Here is a 20527-nt window from a genome sequence, read left to right on the forward strand (position 1 = left end):
AGAGAGAGAGAGAGAGAGAGAGGGAGAGAGAAAGAGAGAGAGAGAGAGTGCGAGAGATAGAGAGAGAGAGAGAAAGAGAGAAAGGGAAAAAAGAAAGAAAGAACAGACTCAGTGCGAAGGAACAGAAAAGAACAAAGAATGAAAATGAAACACAAGTAAAAAATCAGGATCTAATGTGAAGGAGAATAACACAGACCCCTCTCCTCACTGATAAACTGCTATAAAACACTCAAGAAAGTTAAACTCCCTCAGTGTTTTACTGAAGCTCTCGTCTTTGAGGAAATGTAACTATTCACTGCACTCCTCATTATTTTACAGTTTCACAGATGATGTTCCTTTAGTGGAATGTGAAAAATCAAACATCAGAAATGTAAAGAGAAAAAGAACAGTGTGCTTCTTACCTCAGAGAAAATGGAAACCCACTCAGAGAATTACAAACATGAATCATTTCAAAAATAAAATGATATATTCCAGCATTTAAAGCAGCGTCAGTGATCAGCAGCTGATTCAGTCAGAGTTTTCAGAGCAGAGAAACACCACAGCGTCCAGTGCAGAGAGAACACAGGAGCAGAGCTGAGAGAAACCGCCCAAACAGAAATGACCATCAGCTGCAGAGGGAGGACGAGGAGTGTGTGTGGTTCTTACCTCACCGAGAGGAGGAGAAATCTCCTAAACACTGTTCACATACTGTACAACTGCTGTAACCACACACACACACACACATACACACACACACAAGCTTCCTCTCACATTCACCAAGAACCCAATAATCTACAAACAGCTCATACTCATGATCCAAAACATTAAGACCATCCTACTCCCAGGAGCTAAGCCACACTTCACACACGAGTCATTACGACTGTCTTATATTAACCACCAAAAACAATGTCCACAAACTCAACACCATCGTTCAGCAATGAGCCGAAATATTAAGACCACCTTACACTGAAAAGTCAACATTTTAACACCACTCCACGCCCATAAGCCAAAATATTCCTACCCTCCTCCAGAAGATACATAGAGCATTTTCTACAGTGGTGAGCCCAGGGTAGACACCACAGGTTCTATTCATTACAATGAAGCATCACAATGATTATGAAGATGTAATTGTAAAGTAATAATACCGTGTTCCTTTAAGGAAGTGTGTCCAAGTTCAAAATACTACACAGATTACATCTCTTTAATTGAAAGCTCTCCGGGGTGTTTCTATTGGTTCCTCAAACCTGCGACAAGCACCAGCTTCTTCAGCTCATATTAGTCCTAATATTTTGGAGCTCAATTAAGTCATTTTACAGAAACTTTGAACCAGACCCAAATGTAGGGTGACCAGACGTCCTCTTTTACCCGGACATGTCCTCCATTTTAGACTTAAAAAATGTCCGGGTGGAATTTCACAAGCATCCGGCATTTTGTTTTTCTAGAGCTTACATTGAATTTTCGAGAAGCGTTTCGTTCACAAACTAGTCTCGCCCTCCCCTACTCCGATTGGTTCGCTTGAGAAGGGGGCGGGGTGAAGTAGCCTAAAATCTTCGGATTGGACGGTCTGACTGTAGAGCTACCGTTATTGGTCGATAACCTTCTCTGAAAATATTTAATTGATCTGTCTGCACGTCAGTCGTCCTTGTTTACGTCAGACAAAACTCATGTACCTACCCTCATCTCGAGCAGCTATGCCGAAACGTAAATGTATATTATTTTAATTCTCGAATGATTTAGAAAAGATATTCCCATGTTTTCCCATGTGTAGCAAATAAAGGTGTAAAGGACCTAAAAGCACACATAGGTACAGCTAAGCAAACAACGGCAGCGAGGGGCGAGAGCACATCACTCACCCCACCCCGGAGGCGTGTCCTCTTTTTCACCATCTCAGATCTGGTCACCCGACCCAAATGTTCCTGTGTTTGTTCTGAAGAGCCCTAACGCACCGCTTTGTATAAATCAACCTGAAAACATCTGCTAACACAAAGACTGATACATAGCACACCTTCATTAGAAACAAGAAGAAATAATCATCACCTGGAGACCGGGGAGTAGCACTGTTTTATGAGAATGTTCCAGAAAAATGATTTACACAGTTATTTACACAAACATCTTAAACGCCCCTGTGTTGGAGTGGGGGGATGCTGCCCCCTTGTGGCCACTCACATCAAGTGCAATCTGTCAATTATTCATTCTTCGTTGGCTGCGTTTCCACAAATGTATTATTCAATGCTGTTTTTAAATGAGAACTAAACAGGTCCAACTCTAATTTACTGCATACTGCACAGGAGGTGTGTATGAAATTTTGCTGCACTTTTTCAGGTGAAATATTTCCCCATTTTTTCGCTTGATACAAGACATCAGCTGCTCAACAGTCTGTGGTGGCCATTGTTTCCACTGTGTTTTACCCTCTTAGATGAGCTTAACTCTGCAGTGTGTTCACATATAATTGATGCATGGCTTTCTCTTTGTGTATTAGAGGTTGTATTTCTTGTGGCAGACTGTGTTCAGTGACAATGAATTTCCAGTAACTGACTTCTGCCGTAACAACAAACCACATTAAAGGCTAAGCACCACTCAATGGACCTCCATGAATATTTCAATTTTTTATTAGTTACTGACATATATAAGTATGAATTAAAATGAAAATAGCATGCTTAATTTGCTTTAAAACTGACAATTTTATTAAATTTGACGGAAAAACCCGAGCTCGGTATGGAAATTCTTGAACGCAACCGTGACGTCACTGGTGGACAACAGCTGAACAACGCCACTGTAAAACACCGTTAAGTGCGACTTCTAGAGTTGTTGTCCACCATCTACGTCACATGCAAGACGCCTATTAGAGTTTCCGAACACAGTTTGGGAGGGGGATCAATGGTCTTTTAAACCTTATTCCTTGAATTAGTAAGAAATAACATGTATTCTGACTATCAATAAACACAAGTTAGGAACTCAAATTCCACTGAATTTATTTGTTACACACTGTCATATAGCTGGTGCTTAGTCTTTAAAGACAAACAGAAACATAATTTTCTCTCTCTTCCCAGTGGCTGAAACCAACCAATTTATAGATCAGCAGGTGTCCTTTTAACACTTTGTCCACTACAAATATTAACTGGAAAGTGTGTATGGAGTTGTATTTAAACCAAAAGCTACAGTGATCATGTGATTTCAAATCATACTTTTGAATGTAAATATAGTGAAAACACTAAAAGTAATGAGTGAGTGATTTGGGGGTTTTAGTGAATTCAGCACCACTTTCTGATGTGGAAATGTACATTTGTTCTACATTTGGTCATTTTCATTCATTCAGATCCATTCTAAAAGTTTAGTTTTTACTTTTGATGTCACAATTTCTCCAAATGTCTGCTTCCAATAGCAAAGTTAAAATAAATCAGACTTCAACATTGGAATTAATTGTATTTGTGGCTTACACTCTTCAATGCACTTTTACATTTTATACATTATTTTAAAGAAGACACACACAGAAACAACACCAAAGAATGGTTTTATAAACCACACAATAAAATAAGTTCCAAGTAAAAAGAACCCAAAGTCTTTCTTCTTTCAGACAACTTTAAACAATAGAAATGAAATACATTGCTGCCTTGTGCCCAGTGATTCCAGGTAGGATCTGGACCCAAAGCCACAGTGAACTGAATAAACGCTTACAGACAACGAATGAATAAAGTAATGAAACACATGAGAAATATCCAACAAAAGAATGGAAGTTTTATAGATTAAATCATGAAAAGAACATTCTAGATAAAATGTTTATATCTCTCTGATACATACATTTAAAAGTATAAATGAAACACACTCAATCCACATCAAATCTGAACAATGAAGAAACAAATACAAAGAAAGAAACTTATTCAGAATTGTGTCAAATGAAAAACCAACAGGTCATGGACATCATTCTTCTACTAAATAAGCACTGATTATAAAGCCCTACCATACACTACTATGGTTTTAGTGGAGTAAAGACAGTCTCCATCTTCTCCTTCTTCCTCCTGAGGAATCAAACAATATTAAATATTTACTCAGTTATAAATATAGATCATGTATTCAATAAAAACACTGACAGATCTGTACTTTACACATTTTCATATACTTTAATTGTACATTAGTGAGTAAAAGAATCTACTTAGTTACAGTTTATCCACCTCTATTTACTTCATAATATGTTTAAATGTGTGTGTGTGTGTGTGTGTGTGTGTGTGTGTGTTTACAAACCCCTTCAGTTAAAACCCATCCTTCAGTTTTTTCTAGTGAAAGTTTGTGTTGTTTCCTGAAAAAAATGGATATAATGAGCAACATCCTCATCTCAGTTTGTGCTTTAGGGCTTAGGGCCCTATTTGTGAAAGAGCCACATAAAAGTATCAATGTGCACTGAACTGACAGAATTTCTTAAAGTGTATAAATTATGTTAATAAGGCCTCACCTTCTGCATAAATATATTTCACCCAGGATTACTGCAGCCGCTCCAGCAACTGCACCAATCAGAACACAGGTAATCTGCAGATGATCTACACAGATCATAAATGGACAAACAGAGAATGATCCAGTTACTAGAGTTTAGCCGTGTGCTCGGTTGACTGTTGTTTGGCTAAAACAGTAATAGCTGGGATGTTGCTAGGTTTCCAGGTTTGTTGCTATCTCCTGTTGCTATGGTGTTAAAGTGGCTTGAAGGGTGTTACTAGCTGGTTGCTATGCTGTTCTACATTTGTTCGGTGGTTGTTGAAGATTTCTCAATTGTTATTGGCTTTGTCCAAAATGGCTTCATATTTTTGTTTTAGGGCACATTTGAGTGTGAGACCGTTTTTCTCTGAGAATCTGAATCCAAGTGTAATTTGAGTGTGAGTTTGAGGGCATTAAAATCTCACACATTCAAAATTTATAGTAAACATCATAGCTCACTATATGATCTGAATGAGGACCATGATGCATTCTGAGTTTCTTTATTACTAAGCAATGGCAGTGGAAATGAATTCACTTTCTTGTGCTGTGTCAAATACTGTGCCCTATTCACTTTATAATGCATTATTTTGGTGTTCTGCCATTTTGGAGTAGTGTCTGAAAACACAGTGGATAGTTTTCAGTGCACTCAATTAGTCCCACAATGCACAGCAAAAGTAGTGTACAATCAATATACGCTACTGGTGGACAGTGGATACCCATAATGCACTTTGGTCTTTCGTAAAAATAAGGACCCCAGATTTTGCCTTCCAAAGCATGCCACAGGAAATGAGCAGAGGAGCTCTTCATTCACTCCAGTTCATTCCAGTTCTTACTACTCACCCTGCAGTAAGATAAGAACTCTTTGGCAACAGAATTAAAACAAACGAAAACATTTTAACAGTTTCTTGTTTTAACAGTCATTTCACTTCCTTTTTATGGTTTTTGAAGTGAGAAAATTTTGAAAGTGTGAATCAGTTAAGTGTCAAGAAAAAACGAAATAAGCATTTCTTTTAAACACAAGTGTAAATATCACGTATAGTGTCCTGTTAAAACAGCTCTGTGTGAAATAGAGAGATGGGGGTATTGTGATATTATGTACTCCACTATTGCACTAATTGAACAAACCTGTAAATTATCCTCTATTCAGATGATTTGTTTACATTTATATATTTATATATATAGCATCTTTCATACACTGCAATCATTCAAAGTGTTTGAACATTGAAAACATAAACATATGACTATTACCTACGTAAAGAAACATAATTAAAAAGGCTTCAGACATAAAATAAAATAAAAATAAAAGCATTAGAACAATCAGAGGTCTGGCACCTCAGTAAAGCTTTTACACAGAGAGTTACAACAAATGTGTGAATGAGGAAGAGCACTAGAAGTTACAGCTTTCACCCAAAGAGTAGCAACAGTGACTGAATAATATCGTACTTTGAAGCAAAACCAACCTCTAAGATCTTAATCAATACTTGGAATATTCATGCAGTTTTAAACTTTTAACGTTTAAAACCTCCAAACAGTCGATAAATCCTAGGAGAAGTTTTAGATGACATAAGAATCAAGAATTGGAATCAAACAAAAAATTAAGACATAAAATTAAAGGAAAAGACTTTGAGACATTTTTAAAAGTAAAGTGCAATAAGCATATGGTGAATCATGAAAGTAATAATAAAATAGATTTCAATGTGTACTGAGAGTAGAGTACATCTTTTAGAGCTCAATCATAGACACATGAAAAGAGGAAAGTTTTTAACCTAGATTTAAAAGTGTCTACATGTGAGGCACATCTAAGACCTTCTGGCAGTTTGATGCAGTTATTTGCAGCACAATGGTTATGCTACTTCACCTACTTCAAGCAGAAATAAACCCAATGGAATGCAGACATCCAGTACTAACTACAGATTTGTGAAAACACCAAGCTACAGCAGAGATCACATTTGTTTATATCTGACTCCCCATGGCAGCTCTTAAAATTACACCATGATGTTTTGAAGAGGGTCAAACAACCCTTGGATTTTGGAGTTGATGAAAGAACCCAGCGATGGATGGTGCAACAAGGAACAAAGATTATCTACTGATCTGTCTGAAATGGGGCACAGAGCTGTGTTCAGTCACAAAAAACAACAACAAAAGCAAATACTCAGTGAGTAAATAATGCTCAACGTTACCTCCACATTTGTTGTGGATTTAAAACACTGCAGCTCATGTTAGAGATGGTGTTTTTCAATATTTCCACCGTACTGAAGATAAAAGCATGACTGAGTATCTCTAGATGTTGTTGTGACTCTAAACCATTTATTCTGATTATATTTTTAAGATAAAAGAAAGCTGTTTTGGTGATGGCTTTGACGGCCTGTGCCTGCTAACAAATTATGAAATAAACTCCTGCAAACAGGCACTGAACGTAATCAGCAATAGGTTTAATGCAGAATCTCTGACACATCCAGGCCACTGGGTGTCAGTAAAAGAGCTGTTTCAGGACAAAGATTAATCACTGGAGAAAATGACTGAATGCTGCTTTAAGTAAAGCAGTGTTTTCTGACCTGAATTACTGCTTTGTCCCACGGAGTTAAAGAGCAGAGTGGAGGAGCCGAGCTGATTGGTGCTGACACACTGCAGATGGGGTGAGGACATTGACAGATGTGATCGATGCATGGAGAGGATGCTCCTCAATCCAGACACACCTACAGACTCCTCCTTAATGGACAGACTGCCTGACTGAGAGACAGGTTGTTCATTTAGACGCCACTCCAGTTTAGGAACAGGACGCCCTCGAACCTCACACAAGCAAATCATCATCACTGCATCATTATCACTGCTGTTACAGTGGAGCGAGAGGAACAAGAAGTGGGGAGAAACTGAGAGAGAGAGAGAGGGGGGGGGTAAGTTTTCAGGTCAAAAGTAAACACTAATCACATTCATTCAACATTAGAACTGTGAAATGGTGATAAATGATGATAATTGATTCCAGTTTGTTCTGAATATTTAAAATCCACTAAAGTAATATTTCCCAATAAAGGAGTGACTGTTGTAAGAATGTAAACACAATCTCTCTCATTCTCATGATAAATATCTGTGGTGTTTACTGAAAGTGTTAATGAAGCCTCACATCTTTGAGAACCATGTAAATTAAAGCCTGATTTTTTTTAAAAGCAGAGAAAAATCAGCACAAAATAAACTATAGGGTCAGTATATAAAAAAAAATCTGCTGCTTCCTAACTCTTACTTCCTGTAAGTGTTTTCAGGTCGTGCCCAATGTCTTCATGACCGACAAAATCTGTTATTAAAAACACTGCATGTGACTGGACTACAAAACATTTAGCCACAAAGAGCCAAGTTACAGTTTTCCCCCAGTTTCCTAATGATCTAAAGTTCCTCTGAAACCTTCTTGATTTGCTTCATTAACCGTTGAGAATTAAAAATAAAAAGGTGACAGACATCTGGGAAACTAGAGGCTCACTGAGGTCACGTGGTTGTATGCATTCTATCTTCACATTTAATAAAGATATTTATGAGATTTTTGAGCTAGAATACGACAACATACGTCAGATTAACTTCTTAATGATTAATTGCAATGTTCTTTTCAGAGACATAATTTGCAGTCGACTACTAAATGACAACTTACAACAGAAAAAAACATATTTTAAGGAACGTTGTTGTGTGAAATAAAGTTGAAAAAAAATTACCTTCTGTTTAAAAGAAAGCAGCGACTAAAGCATTTCTTCTGTTTATTATGATGTCAGAGCTCTCACTTAAAAACGGTTCATCACAAAAAATAACTGTTGTAAGTTGTCAGTTATTCTCCTCTGTCTAATTTAACCACAGTTGTATTTGTGGAGAGATAGTTGAGCACTGTAGAGTTGTACTCTAACTGACCCCTTAATAATAACAAGGAGCCGTAAGAGCCACATTTATTCTGAGCTCAAGAGTCGTATAAACCACTGTGTGCATCAACTGTGCTGGTCCCATAGTCCAACCCTGTTTCTGTCCTTATCCTGATCCTAATCCTTTTTTATACACAGTGGTGCAACAGAATTTCTCCCAATACGTAATTCTACATCACCTCTGATTTCCTAATTAATGAAATTTACTAATGAAATTGTACTCACACTGAACCTCCAGCTGCACAGATGAGTTCTGAGATCCATGTTGGTTCTGAGCTCTACAGTAGTATAAACCACTGTGTGTATCATCAGTCGCAGTGATGTTGAAAGTGGGTCCGGTCTCTATCTGCTCACCATTCTCTCTGAACCAGGTGTAGTTCACTGCTGGGTTCCCATCACTGCTGCAGCTCAGAGAAACAGAAATGCCCCACATCACTGAACCAGACGGAGACACTGATACAGATGTGTTCTTAGGGGCATCTAAAAAGGACAAGGAATTATGGTATGAAGCAGAGCTGGGAAAAAGTCATTAAGCTCCAGGTGATGAGTAGGTCTCAAGCCTGTCCCAAGTGTGTGTCCAGGTCAAACCTCATGTAAAGACAGACAATTCTCAGTTAAAGTCACGACTCAGTTTAGTCAAACTGTGATCTCGTTACTCACTGTTCCACAATAAACTACACATCATCTATAATGATCTAAACAGTGCTACAAAGCTATGGAGATTGATATACAGTTCTTTATTGTAAGTTCTCAATTATTCTCTTCTGTCTCATATAATCACAGAGGTAAGACATGTTTGTGTTGAGAAACTTGAGCACTGTAGAGCTGTACTCTAAATGAACCCCTATTAATAACAATGAGTCGTGAGATCCACATTGATTTTGAGCTCTACAGTCGTATAAACCACTGTGTACATCAATTGTGCTGGTCCCATAGTCCAACCCTTTGTTTCTGTCCTGAACTTGGTCATAATCCTTATCCTTTGTCTTTGTCCCAATCACTGTCCCTATACTCTTCTCATTGAATGCATATGTCACTCAGCACTCACACGTATACTGGTTTGTCTCCTGCATTTGTTTATGGCCAATTCTCAGGGTCAAATCATCCAGTCTTAAACAAGTCAGTACAGTGAAGTAACTCTGTGACTTCATACATAATTGGACAAAGACACAGTGAAGATATGATCATGGAGGATGACCAAGAGCTGAACAATTATCTTTTGTTAGTATTTTTAGTATAAAACAACAATAATTAAGGCCAACTTAAAAAAAGACCAACTTCTTTGATAATTAGGTCCAATCAGTTTACTCGGGCAGAACTAACTCTTGTATAATCTCTACAGTAGTATAAACTATTGTGTATCAGAAATTGAACTGCCCAACATCACTGAACCAGACTGAGGTGCTGATACAGGTGTGTTACAAGGTGCATCAAATGAAGCAAACAGAATTCTGGCCTTAAACAGAGGTGTAAACATTCTATAAAGTTGCAGGGAGTAAGTCCAATGTCTTGACATTTGAGTCCCTGGTTGTTTCTCAGTCAAAGACAGACAAGTCTCTATTACATTCATGAGTATGTAGAGTCCAATTGTCACAGTTGGTCCCTCCTTCTCCTTGTTTCAGTCTTGTTTCTGTTTCTACTCTTGGGTTTTCCCTTTCTTAAGCCTTTAGTTTTCCTTGGTGTTTCTCTGTCCATGTCTCCCACATGCTTTCTGTTTATGTTTATGTTTTGTCCAGCTGCTCGTCTACTCATCGCTCCTAGCCACGCCTCCTTCCTAATGTGACTGCTCCAGGTGTTGCTCATTAGTATGAGTTTAAAACCCGGTCCTTAGTGTCTGTGTTTGTCGGTCATTCGTGATGTTTCTCTTGTTGTGTTTTTGTGCTGGTTGTCCCTGAGTCTCTTGTTCTGCTCACTTCGTTTATCTGTCTTAGCATTTCTCAGGTTTTCCTTTGTATTAGTCTTTGTCTTTGCCAGTTTTGTCTCGTATTTGTTCCCTATTTTGTATATTTGTCTTGCTTTCAGTTTCATTCCTGTCTATTGTACCTTTGCCTTTCTGTATTCTCTGTGGTTTTTGTTTTATATTATAGTCTACATTCCTTTGGTTACTTTGCTTTTTAGTGTTAGTTCTAGTCTTTTGTATTATGTTCTCTCTCTGTCTGTCTCTCTCTGTCTCTCTGTCTCTCTCTCTCTCTCTGTCTCTCTCTGTCTCTCTCTCTGTCTCTCTCTCTCTCTGTCTCTCTCTCTCTCTATCTATTTTTAGGTGTTTCTCTGTAGATGCTTGGTATTACTTTTATTTTGCCCATGTCTATGTTTAGTTTCTTAGTTTCTCAGACAGCTGTTGTGTGATTTGTTCTAGGTTTAGTTCACATCAGTTTGTTTTAGTAGTATTTCCTGGTCTTTCTGTTCTATTTGAGTGGTTGCATCTTGCATTTACGTCTGACTCCTCGTTACCGTGCACCATAAACCCTGACATCAATTATGACCTGGTTCTGAAGTCAGTTTAATCAGACTGGCATATCTGACATGTCTATAGAGAAAATAAATTGTAATTATACAGAAGGTAAGATGTAAAATACAGCAAACATGGTGGGAAGTCTTCCACCATGAAAACCTGGCAACATTCACAGACACTGTCACTGTCATGGATACGGTCACTGTGGAAAAATCAATCTGGGTATATCCAAACCAAAAAGCATGGATGACTAACCAAGTCCGCATGCTCCTCCAAGCCCGTGACGCGGCCTTCAGATTGGGCGACAGAGCACTATATAGTACAACTCGTGCTAACCTGAGGAGAGGCATCAGAATGGCCAAAGCAGGGCACAAGAGGACAATAGAGGAGCAGCTAAACAACCCTCGTCAGGTTTGGCAGAGCATCCAGTCCATCACCAATTACAAAGGCAATTACAATTAGGAAGGCTACAGGCCCGGATGGTGTACCAGGGAAGGTGCTTAAGGCATGTGCTGACCAGCTAGCACAGATCTTCACCAATATCTTCAACCTGTCACTGAAGCAAGCCGTCATCCCAGCCTGCTTGAAATCAGCCACCATTATCCCAGTGCCCAAAAAATCACCCATGACCAGTCTCATTGACTTTTGCTCGGTAGCACTCACCCCAGTCATCACCAAGTGCTTTGAGAAACTGGTTCTAAAACACATCAGAGCCTATCTCTCCCCTACTGTAGACCCACATCAGTTTGCATACCGGACTAACAGATCTACAGAAGATGCAATAGTCATCACTCTCCATTCAGCACTGAGTCACCTGGAGAAACGGGGGACTTATGTCAAGATGCTCTTCATTGACTACAGCTCTGCCTTTAATACAATAATTCCAGACAAGTTAGTCAATCTGGGGCTCTCACCATTAACCTGCTACTGGATCAAAGACTTTCTGACCAACCGACCCCAGCAGGTGAAACTGGGTTGTCACTTCTCTTCCGTCCGTACCATCAGCACCGACTTCCCCCAAGGATGTGTGTTGAGTCCACTTCTCTATTCACTCTACACATCCGACTGCAGTCCTGCCCACCCAGAGAACAGCATAGTGAAATTTGCTGATAACACAACGGTGGTGGGACTGATAACAGGGGGAGACGAGACGGCCTACAGAGATGAGGTCCTGAAACTTGGTGAGTGGAGTGCAGGCGGAACAGGACTGAATGTGTGAATGTGTGGAGCAAGTGGAATCTTTCAAATTCCTTGGAGTTCACATCTCCGCAGACCTCTCTTGGACAGTCAACACCTCTGCACTGGTTAAGAAGGCCCAGCAGCGGCTTCATTTCCTGAGAGTGCTCAGGAAGGAGCAACTACACACGCGCCTGCTGGTGACCTTCTACCACTCCACCATAGAGAGCCTACTGACCTATGCTATGTCAGTGTGGCACTCCAGCTGCACAGAGGCTGACAGAAAGAGACTGCAGAGGGTGACCAATACTGCAAGAAAAATCATTGGCTGCTCTCTGCCTTCCATAAACTCCATCTATAATTCTGGAAATGGAAACATTCTGAAGGAAACTACCCATCCTGGCTTCCACCTCCTTAACCTGTTGCCTTCTTGTAGGCACTACAGGTTCATACCGGCCAAAACAAACAGACTCAGGGACAGCTTCTTTCCCAAAGCCATTACATTGCTAAATGGGAATCTGCACTCACTGACATTTACAGTGTGTCATCTGTTCTGTCTGTCCTACTTGTCTATAGGGTACTTATATGTTTCTAAAGTTTTTATTAGATAGTTCTAACTTTTCTATTTAAATATTGCACTGTGGGCACTTTAAGGAGCAGCTTCCAATTTCATTGTACTATGTATACTGTGTATGCTATGTATAATGACAATAAAGGCTTTCTAATATATTTCTATTCTATTCTAAAATGTCCTGTGCAAATCCATTAGAGCTTCATATAGGGCCCAGGCCACTGAACTGTCTGCATTATCAACAACCGTAAACAAACCCTTAATCTAGTCCTGAGTTCATGTGGGGAATCTAGTCGAGTTTTGAGTCCTACTCCTCAAGTCAGAATTAAGTCACTACACACAGCAAACTCTCTGACTTCATAATTAATACATTAATGGACAAAGACACTGTAGAAATAAGAACAAGACCTGGGCTGTTAATGACAATAAATGTTCTGAGTATAATACACACAGATGAATGTATTTACAGATTACAGTATTTCAACACTGAACACTACTCACACTGAACGTCCAGCTGCACAGATGAGTTCTGAGATCCATATTTGTTCTGAGCTCTACAGTAGTATAAACCACTGTGTGTATCATTAGTCTCAGTGATGCTGAATGTGGGTCCGGTCTCTATCTGCTCCCCATTCTCTCTGAACCAGGTGTAGTTCACTGCTGGGTTTCCATCACTGCTGCAGCTCAGAGAAACAGAACTGCCCCACATCACTGGACCAGAGGGAGACACTGATACAGATTTGTCCCCAGGAGCATCTGAAAGAAAAATAGAATAATTATATTCAGAGGTGGGAATAAGTAATTAACTTACAATTAACAATTGAGTCTCATCTGAAGTCTGTCAGTCCCTGATTCAGTACACACCAGTCTCAGGTTGAGTCCAGAGCTCTACCAACAAAATCCCACTAAACTGATCACATTTAGGACACCACACAACTTTCAGCTCATAATCACATTGTACAGTAATTATATTCGTTCATAAACCAGACTTACACAAAACACGTAATGTAAGAGAGTTCTTTCTTGTTTTTTTTATTTCTTTGTTTTTCAGCTGGTAGGTGGCAGTGCAGTTGATACTGAGTCCATGATGAAGACGAGTAACTGTGAAGTTCAGGTGAGAGGAGACAAAGCTGGAGTTTTGGTTCTGTTCCTGGGAGCTGTTATTCTGCAGGGGGCGCCATGTTAAAGTTGGGGGCTGAGAGGTACAGAGTGAAAAAGCTGAACAGAATAAACTCACAGAACTTCCCTCCAACACTTCTTTTCTCTGATTCTGCTCCTCCATCTGCTCTCCATACAGAGTCAGTGTGGGTTTGGGGGGTGAAGCTAAGACACAACAGAGATTTACAATAAATAAACAATTATATTTTATTAGGGAGTTTTACTGATAATTAACCAGGAATTAACTAGGACTAAAACTCCTTCACACACTTCTACCCAAGTAATTAAACAGAAAATACTTCTGGGGAAGAAAGAAAGATTTGAAATCTTGATCAAACTGAAGAAGCAAATGGCCCCCACAAGACCCAGCAAAATACCCAGAGCTGTCCCCCACTAGACCCAGTACCATACCCAGGACATTACCACAATAGACTCAGTACAGTAGTCAGGAAATGATCACAGGAGCCCTGGTTCAACACCCAGAAAATTATCACAAAACCCAGTACAATACCAGCATTTTACCCTCAAGAGGTTTAAGAGTCGCGTGTGAATTTCCAAGCATTTCCAAGAACAGTAGCAGCGTAAAGAGCTTCAGAGTGTGACATTTCACAAGTGCCACAGATATAAATTATATTAACTGTCACTAGTCTAGTGTTTATAGTTTGAAAAAGAATACAGTCACACTCTCACTAACCTGTGATGTTTATTGAAAGGGGTGGCTCTCTAAAAGTGTATTTCACTCTTCCTTCGATTCTGAAGTAATACATCCCATTGTCTCTCTCACTGACGCTGTTGAAGATGGTGGTGCAGTTCTTCTTACTGGTATCTCCTATTAACTCCCCTTGAAGTTTATTGACTTTTTTGCTGGAATCAAAGACTACATTTTCTGTCTCGTAGCCACCTTTATACCATACAACATTAGGACTGTACTTAACTTCATCTTCATAATCGTTTCTGACTGTAAAAGAGCAGGGTATGAGAACACAGTGTCCACTCACACCTTCTACACTCTGTGGAAGAGTGACACTGAAACCCTCCAAGGACAAAGCCACTGAAAACACAAAGAAAGTGTCACATTAAACTTTACTGCACACACACACTACTACACTACACATGACACAAGGCTAAACTCACACTCAGAACATCATTTCTATAAATAAAACAGAGCTCCCTGAACACACACTATAGATGTTCTAATGAAATAAAATGACACATTTTGTTTGAAATGTTTTAATAATTGGGAAAGACATAGTTTATCAGATTAGGAAAAAGACTCTAAATCCAGATCTGATCCTGTAATGAGAACAGAAGAACAGTTTTAGAGATAACTGCAGAAAAGACTGCACTTCTCTAAACCTCACCCCTGAATTCCCAGGAAACTGAAAATTCCTCTGTCCATGCGTTATTAATATCCTTAGTACAGTCAATAACACATTTATAACAAGCTAGTTATACATTATTATAACCTCGCAGAACTATTTCTGTTCAGGAAGAAGTGTAGAACATGAAGTTAACTCCAAATACAGCTGTAAAGCTCCTGAAATGGAGACATGAGCCAGGTGCAGTGAGTGGGGTCCTGAGACTGAGATAAAGAACAATAACTGAGTTACGACAGCAGAGTGTAAACTCACAAATACATAATGGACATACCTCCAAACAAACAACAAACGAAAACAAGTTTCTGGTCTAACTTCATCTTTCTGAAGAGGAAAAGTCACCTGAAGAAGAGAGATGTGTAAATTAGTTCAGTAAAGAAACATCGTCTCTGCAGTGGATTTCACTCTCGGAGGAGAACACTAACTGCTCAGATCTTTTACATCAGTTACAGACTCTGAACTGACTTTATTCTCAGTGATGGGGAGAGGGAGGGCTGTCCTACCGACCCAGAGACAGAGAGAGGACACTTATTAACTGTTACTACATTTAGCCAAATAAATTAAACCTCAAATCAAATGTGTCCAACAGGAAAAGAGCTGAGGGACATTTCTATTGGATAGTCCTCATCTCTGGACTAAAGTTATCTGTGAACCTCATTAATCCTGCTGTGAACCATTCTACGAAAGAGAGAGAGAGAGAGAGAGAGAGAGAGAGAGAGGGAGAGAGAGAGAGAGAGAGAGAGAGAGAGAGAGAGAGAGAGAGAGAGAGAGAGTGGGAAGGAACAGAAAAGAACAAAGAATGAAAATGAAACACAAGTAAAAAAATCAGGATCTAATGTGAAGGAGAATAACACAGACCCCTCTCCTCACTGATAAACTGCTATAAAACACTCAAGAAAGTTAAACTCCCTCAGTGTTTTACTGAAGCTCTCGTCTTTGAGGAAATGTAACTATTCACTGCACTCCTCGTTATTTTACAGTTTCACAGATGATGTTCCTTTAGTGGAATGTGAAAAATCAAACATCAGAAATGTAAAGAGAAATAGAACAGTGTGCTTCTTACCTCAGAGAAAATGGAAACCCACTCAGAGAATTACAAACATGAATCATTTCAAAAATAAAATGATATATTCCAGCATTTAAAGCAGCGTCAGTGATCAGCAGCTGATTCAGTCAGAGTTTTCAGAGCAGAGAAACACCACAGCGTCCAGTGCAGAGAGAACACAGGAGCAGAGCTGAGAGAAACCGCCCAAACAGAAATGACCATCAGCTGCAGAGGGAGGACGAGGAGTGCGTGTGGTTCTTACCTCACAGAGAGGAGGAGAAATCTCCTAAACAGAGAAGAGGCTCTTTAACACTGTTCACATACTGTACAACTGCTGTAACCACACACACACACACACACATACACACACACACAAGCTTCCTCTCACATTCACCAAGAACCCAATACTCTACAAACAGCTCATACTCATGATCCAAAACATTAAGACCATCCTACTCCCAGGAGCTAAGCCACACTGCACACACGAGTCATTACGACTGTCTTATATTCACCACCAAAAACAATGTCCACAAACTCAACACCATCGTTCAGCAATGAGCCGAAATATTAAGACCACCTTACACTGAAAAGTCAACATTTTAACACCACTCCACGCCCATAAGCCAAAATATTCCAACCCTCCTCCAGAAGATACATAGAGCATTTTCTACAGTGGTGAGCCCAGGGTAGACACCACAGGTTCTATTCATTACAATGAAGCATCACAATGATTATGAAGATGTAATTGTAAAGTAATAATACCGTGTTCCTTTAAGGAAGTGTGTCCAAGTTCAAAATACTACACAGATTACATCTCTTTAATTGAAAGCTCTCCGGGGTGTTTCTATTGGTTACTCAAACCTGCGAAAAGGACCAGCTTCTTCAGCTCATATTAGTCCTAATATTTTGGAGCTCAATTAAGTCATTTTACAGAAACTTTGACCCGGACCCAAATGTAGGGTGACCAGACGTCCTCTTTTACCCGGACATGTCCTCCATTTTAGACTTAAAAATGTCCGGGCGGAACTTCACAAACATCCGGCATTTTGTTTTTCTAGAGCTTACATAGAATTTTCGAGAAGCGTTTCGTTCACAAGCTAGTCTCGCCCTCCCCTACTCCGATTGGTTCGCTTGAGAAGGGGGCGGGGTGAAGTAGCCTAAAATCTTCTGATTGGACGGTCTGACTGTAGAGCTACCGTTATTGGTCGATAACCTTCTCTGAAAATATTTAATTGATCTGTCTGCACGTCAGTAGTCCTTGTTTACGTCAGACAAAACTGATGTACCTACCCTCATCTCGAGCAGCTATGCCGAAACGTAAATGTATATTATTTTAATTCTCGAATGATTTAGAAAAGAAATTCCCATGTTTTCCCATGTGTAGCAAATAAAGGTGTAAAGGACCAAAAAGCACACATAGGTTCAGCTAAGCAAACAACGGCAGCGAGGGGCGAGAGCTCATCACTTACCCCACCCCGGAGGCGTGTCCTCTTTTTCACCATCTCAGATCTGGTCACCCGACCCAAATGTTCCTGTTTGTTCTGAAGAGCCCTAACGCACCGCTTTGTATAAATCAACCTGAAAACATCTGCTAACACAAAGACTGATACATAGCACACCTTCATTAGAAACAAGAAGAAATAATCATCACCTGGAGACCGGGGAGTAGCACTGTTTTATGAGAATGTTCCAGAAAAATGATTTACACAGTTATTTACACAAACATCTTAAACGCCCGTGTTGGAGTGGGGGGATGCTGCCCCCTTGTGGCCACTCACATCAAGTGCAATCTGTCAATTATTCATTCTTCGTTGGCTGCGTTTCCACAAATGTATTATTCAATGCTGTTTTTAAATGAGAACTAAACAGGTCCAACTCTAATTTACTGCACACTGCACAGGAGGTGTGTATCAAATGTTGCTGCACTTTTTCAGGTGAAATATTTCCCCATTTTCGCTTGATACAAGACATCAGCTGCTCAACAGTCTGTGGTGGCCATTATCTTCCACTGTGTTTTACCCTCTTAGATGAGCTTAACTCTGCAGTGTGTTCACATATAATTGATGCATGGCTTTCTCTTTGTGTATTAGAGGTTGTATTTCTTGTGGCAGACTGTGTTCAGTGACAATGATTTTCCAGTAACTGACTTCTGCCGTTACAACAAACCACATTAAAGACAAATAGAAACATAATTTTAGGGGAATATACAGTACAATGTCTCTCTCTTCCCAGTGGCTGAAACCAACCAATTTATAGATCAGCAGGTGTCTTTTTAACACTTTGTCCACTACAAATATTAACTGGAAAGTGTGTATGGAGTTGTATTTAAACCAAAACTACAGTGATCATGTGATTTCAAATCATACTTTTGAATGTAAATATAGTGAAAACACTAAAAGTAATGAGTGAGTGATTTGGGGGTTTTAGTGAATTCAGCACCACTTTCTGATGTGGAAATGTACATTTGTCCTACATTTGGTCATTTTCATTCATTCAGATCCATTCTAAAAGTTTAGTTTTTACTTTTGATGTCACAATTTCTCCAAATGTCTGCTTCCAATAGCAAAGTTAAAATAGATCAGACTTCAACATTGGAATTAATTGCATTTGTGGCTCACACTCTTCAAAGCACTTTTACATTTTATACATTATTTTAAAGAAGACACACACAGAAACAACACCAAAGAATGGTTTTATAAAACACACAATAAAATAAGTTCCAAGTAAAAAAGAACCCAAAGTCTTTCTTCTTTCAGACAACTTTAAACAATAGAAATGAAATACATTGCTGCCTTGTGCCCAGTGATTCCAGGTAGGATCTGGACCCAAAGCCACAGTGAACTGAATAAACGCTTACAGACAACGAATGAATAAAGTAATGAAACACATGAGAATTATCCAACAAAAGAATGGAAGTTTTATAGATTAAATCATGAAAAGAACATTCTAGATAAAATGTTTATATCTCTCTGATACATACATTTAAAAGTATAAATGAAACACACTCAATCCACATCAAATCTGAACAATGAAGAAACAAATACAAAGTAAGAAACTTATTCAGAATTGTGTCAAATGAAAAACCAACAGGTCATGGACATCATTCTTCTACTAAATAAGCACTGATTATAAAGCCCTACCATACACTACTATGGTTTTAGTGGAGTAAAGACAGTCTCCATCTTCTCCTTCTTCCTCCTGAGGAATCAAACAATATTAAATATTTACTCAGTTATAAATATAGATCATGTATTCAATAAAAACACTGACAGATCTGTACTTTACACATTTTCATATACTTTAATTGTACATTAGTGAGTAGAATCTACTTAGTTACAGTTTATCCACCTCTATTTACTTCATAATATGTTTAAATGTGTGTGTGTGTGTGTGTGTGTGTTTGTGTGTGTGTGTGTGTGTGTGTGTTTACAAACCCCTTCAGTTAAAACCCATCCTTCAGTTTTTTCTAGTGAAGGTTTGTGGTGTTTCCTGAAAAGAAAGTGTATGTTTAATTATTAGATTTAAATATATCTCCCCCACACATGCAGAATTAATAGTTAATGAATGTTAAAGACAGAAGAATATAAACAGTTGATTGTAAAATAATTGTTTCAGATTTAATCATATACTTAAAATTGTCCACATTCTTCCTGATTTTATGTGAAAATAAGAGACAAGCATCTGCAGAGAAAACACATCTGCTCACATTTACACAGAGAACTGTTAACTGTCTGTAAATGATTGTTAAATGATTGTTAATTACTATTAATGTATTACAACATAATTAATGACTACTAATGAGGAGATTGTAAACCAATTATAAACCTTTATAAGTGAAGTCTTATGCTAAGGTGGTACCCATGTGTTTATGAACTGTAGAAAGAACCCGGAGCAGCCAGAGGAACCCCACACAGACACAGTGAGAACACACCGAACTCCTCACATAGCCCTTTACCACCAAAATAAGTCAGTTCACAAATAACACTAAATGATTCAGTTCAAGATCCTCTGAACCTTGCTGCTCTCCCACATTTTCACCAGTTTAAATGGGATCTATGTGTACATCAGCAGCAGGGGGCGCTGTGGAGATGCTCAGTCCAGCGTCGCTGTGGCTGAATTCAGCTCCAGCTCCAGAGGCAGAGGTAAAATAAGAAATGAGTCGTGTTTAATCCACTGTTTACAGCAGGTTCTGATACACAAGTGTAAATTATACTGAGTTTTTGGGCCGTCCTGCCGAGCTATGTACAGTGAGAACAAAATTATCCATCGCTCCTTAAAGGGGATGTCTACAATTGTGGGGAAGCACAATACTTTCTGGCTTGTTTATGTTCAGGATATCTCCCTTTTTTAAGGTGGAACGGTTTATTTTAGAAGAAATATGATTGTTATTTGAATGCTTAAGTTTAACTG

General features: G+C 39.0%; 2 protein-coding genes across 7 annotated transcripts in view; both read right to left on the minus strand.

Moving 5' to 3' along the window:
- Positions 1 to 3505: 3505 nt before the first annotated feature.
- On the minus strand, positions 3506 to 16831 carry LOC136694622 (sialic acid-binding Ig-like lectin 14). Its single transcript, XM_066668334.1, has 10 exons — positions 16136 to 16831; positions 15347 to 15414; positions 14391 to 14747; positions 13532 to 13861; positions 13040 to 13294; positions 8565 to 8819; positions 6999 to 7313; positions 4427 to 4511; positions 4219 to 4273; positions 3506 to 3995 (listed from the first exon to the last, which is right to left on the minus strand). Exons 2-10 carry the CDS (start codon positions 15390 to 15392, stop codon positions 3924 to 3926), a joined length of 1770 nt encoding a protein of 589 aa, XP_066524431.1. The 5' UTR covers positions 15393 to 15414; positions 16136 to 16831; the 3' UTR covers positions 3506 to 3923.
- A 1994-nt stretch (positions 16832 to 18825) lies between these two features.
- The window catches only part of LOC136694621 (myelin-associated glycoprotein-like), a 31155-nt gene continuing 29453 nt past the window's right edge, over positions 18826 to 20527 (minus strand). For 5 of the 6 annotated variants that reach the window (XM_066668327.1, XM_066668330.1, XM_066668332.1 and 2 more), the window contains one exon: positions 18826 to 19606. In XM_066668327.1, coding sequence (XP_066524424.1) covers positions 19477 to 19606 — 130 coding nt within the window. In that variant the 3' untranslated portion in view covers positions 18826 to 19476. The remainder of the gene's footprint in view (positions 19607 to 20527) is intronic. The other variant, XM_066668333.1, reaches the window with a different exon arrangement.

This window comes from Hoplias malabaricus, chromosome 4, assembly GCF_029633855.1.
Source record: "Hoplias malabaricus isolate fHopMal1 chromosome 4, fHopMal1.hap1, whole genome shotgun sequence".
NCBI lineage: Eukaryota > Metazoa > Chordata > Actinopteri > Characiformes > Erythrinidae > Hoplias > Hoplias malabaricus.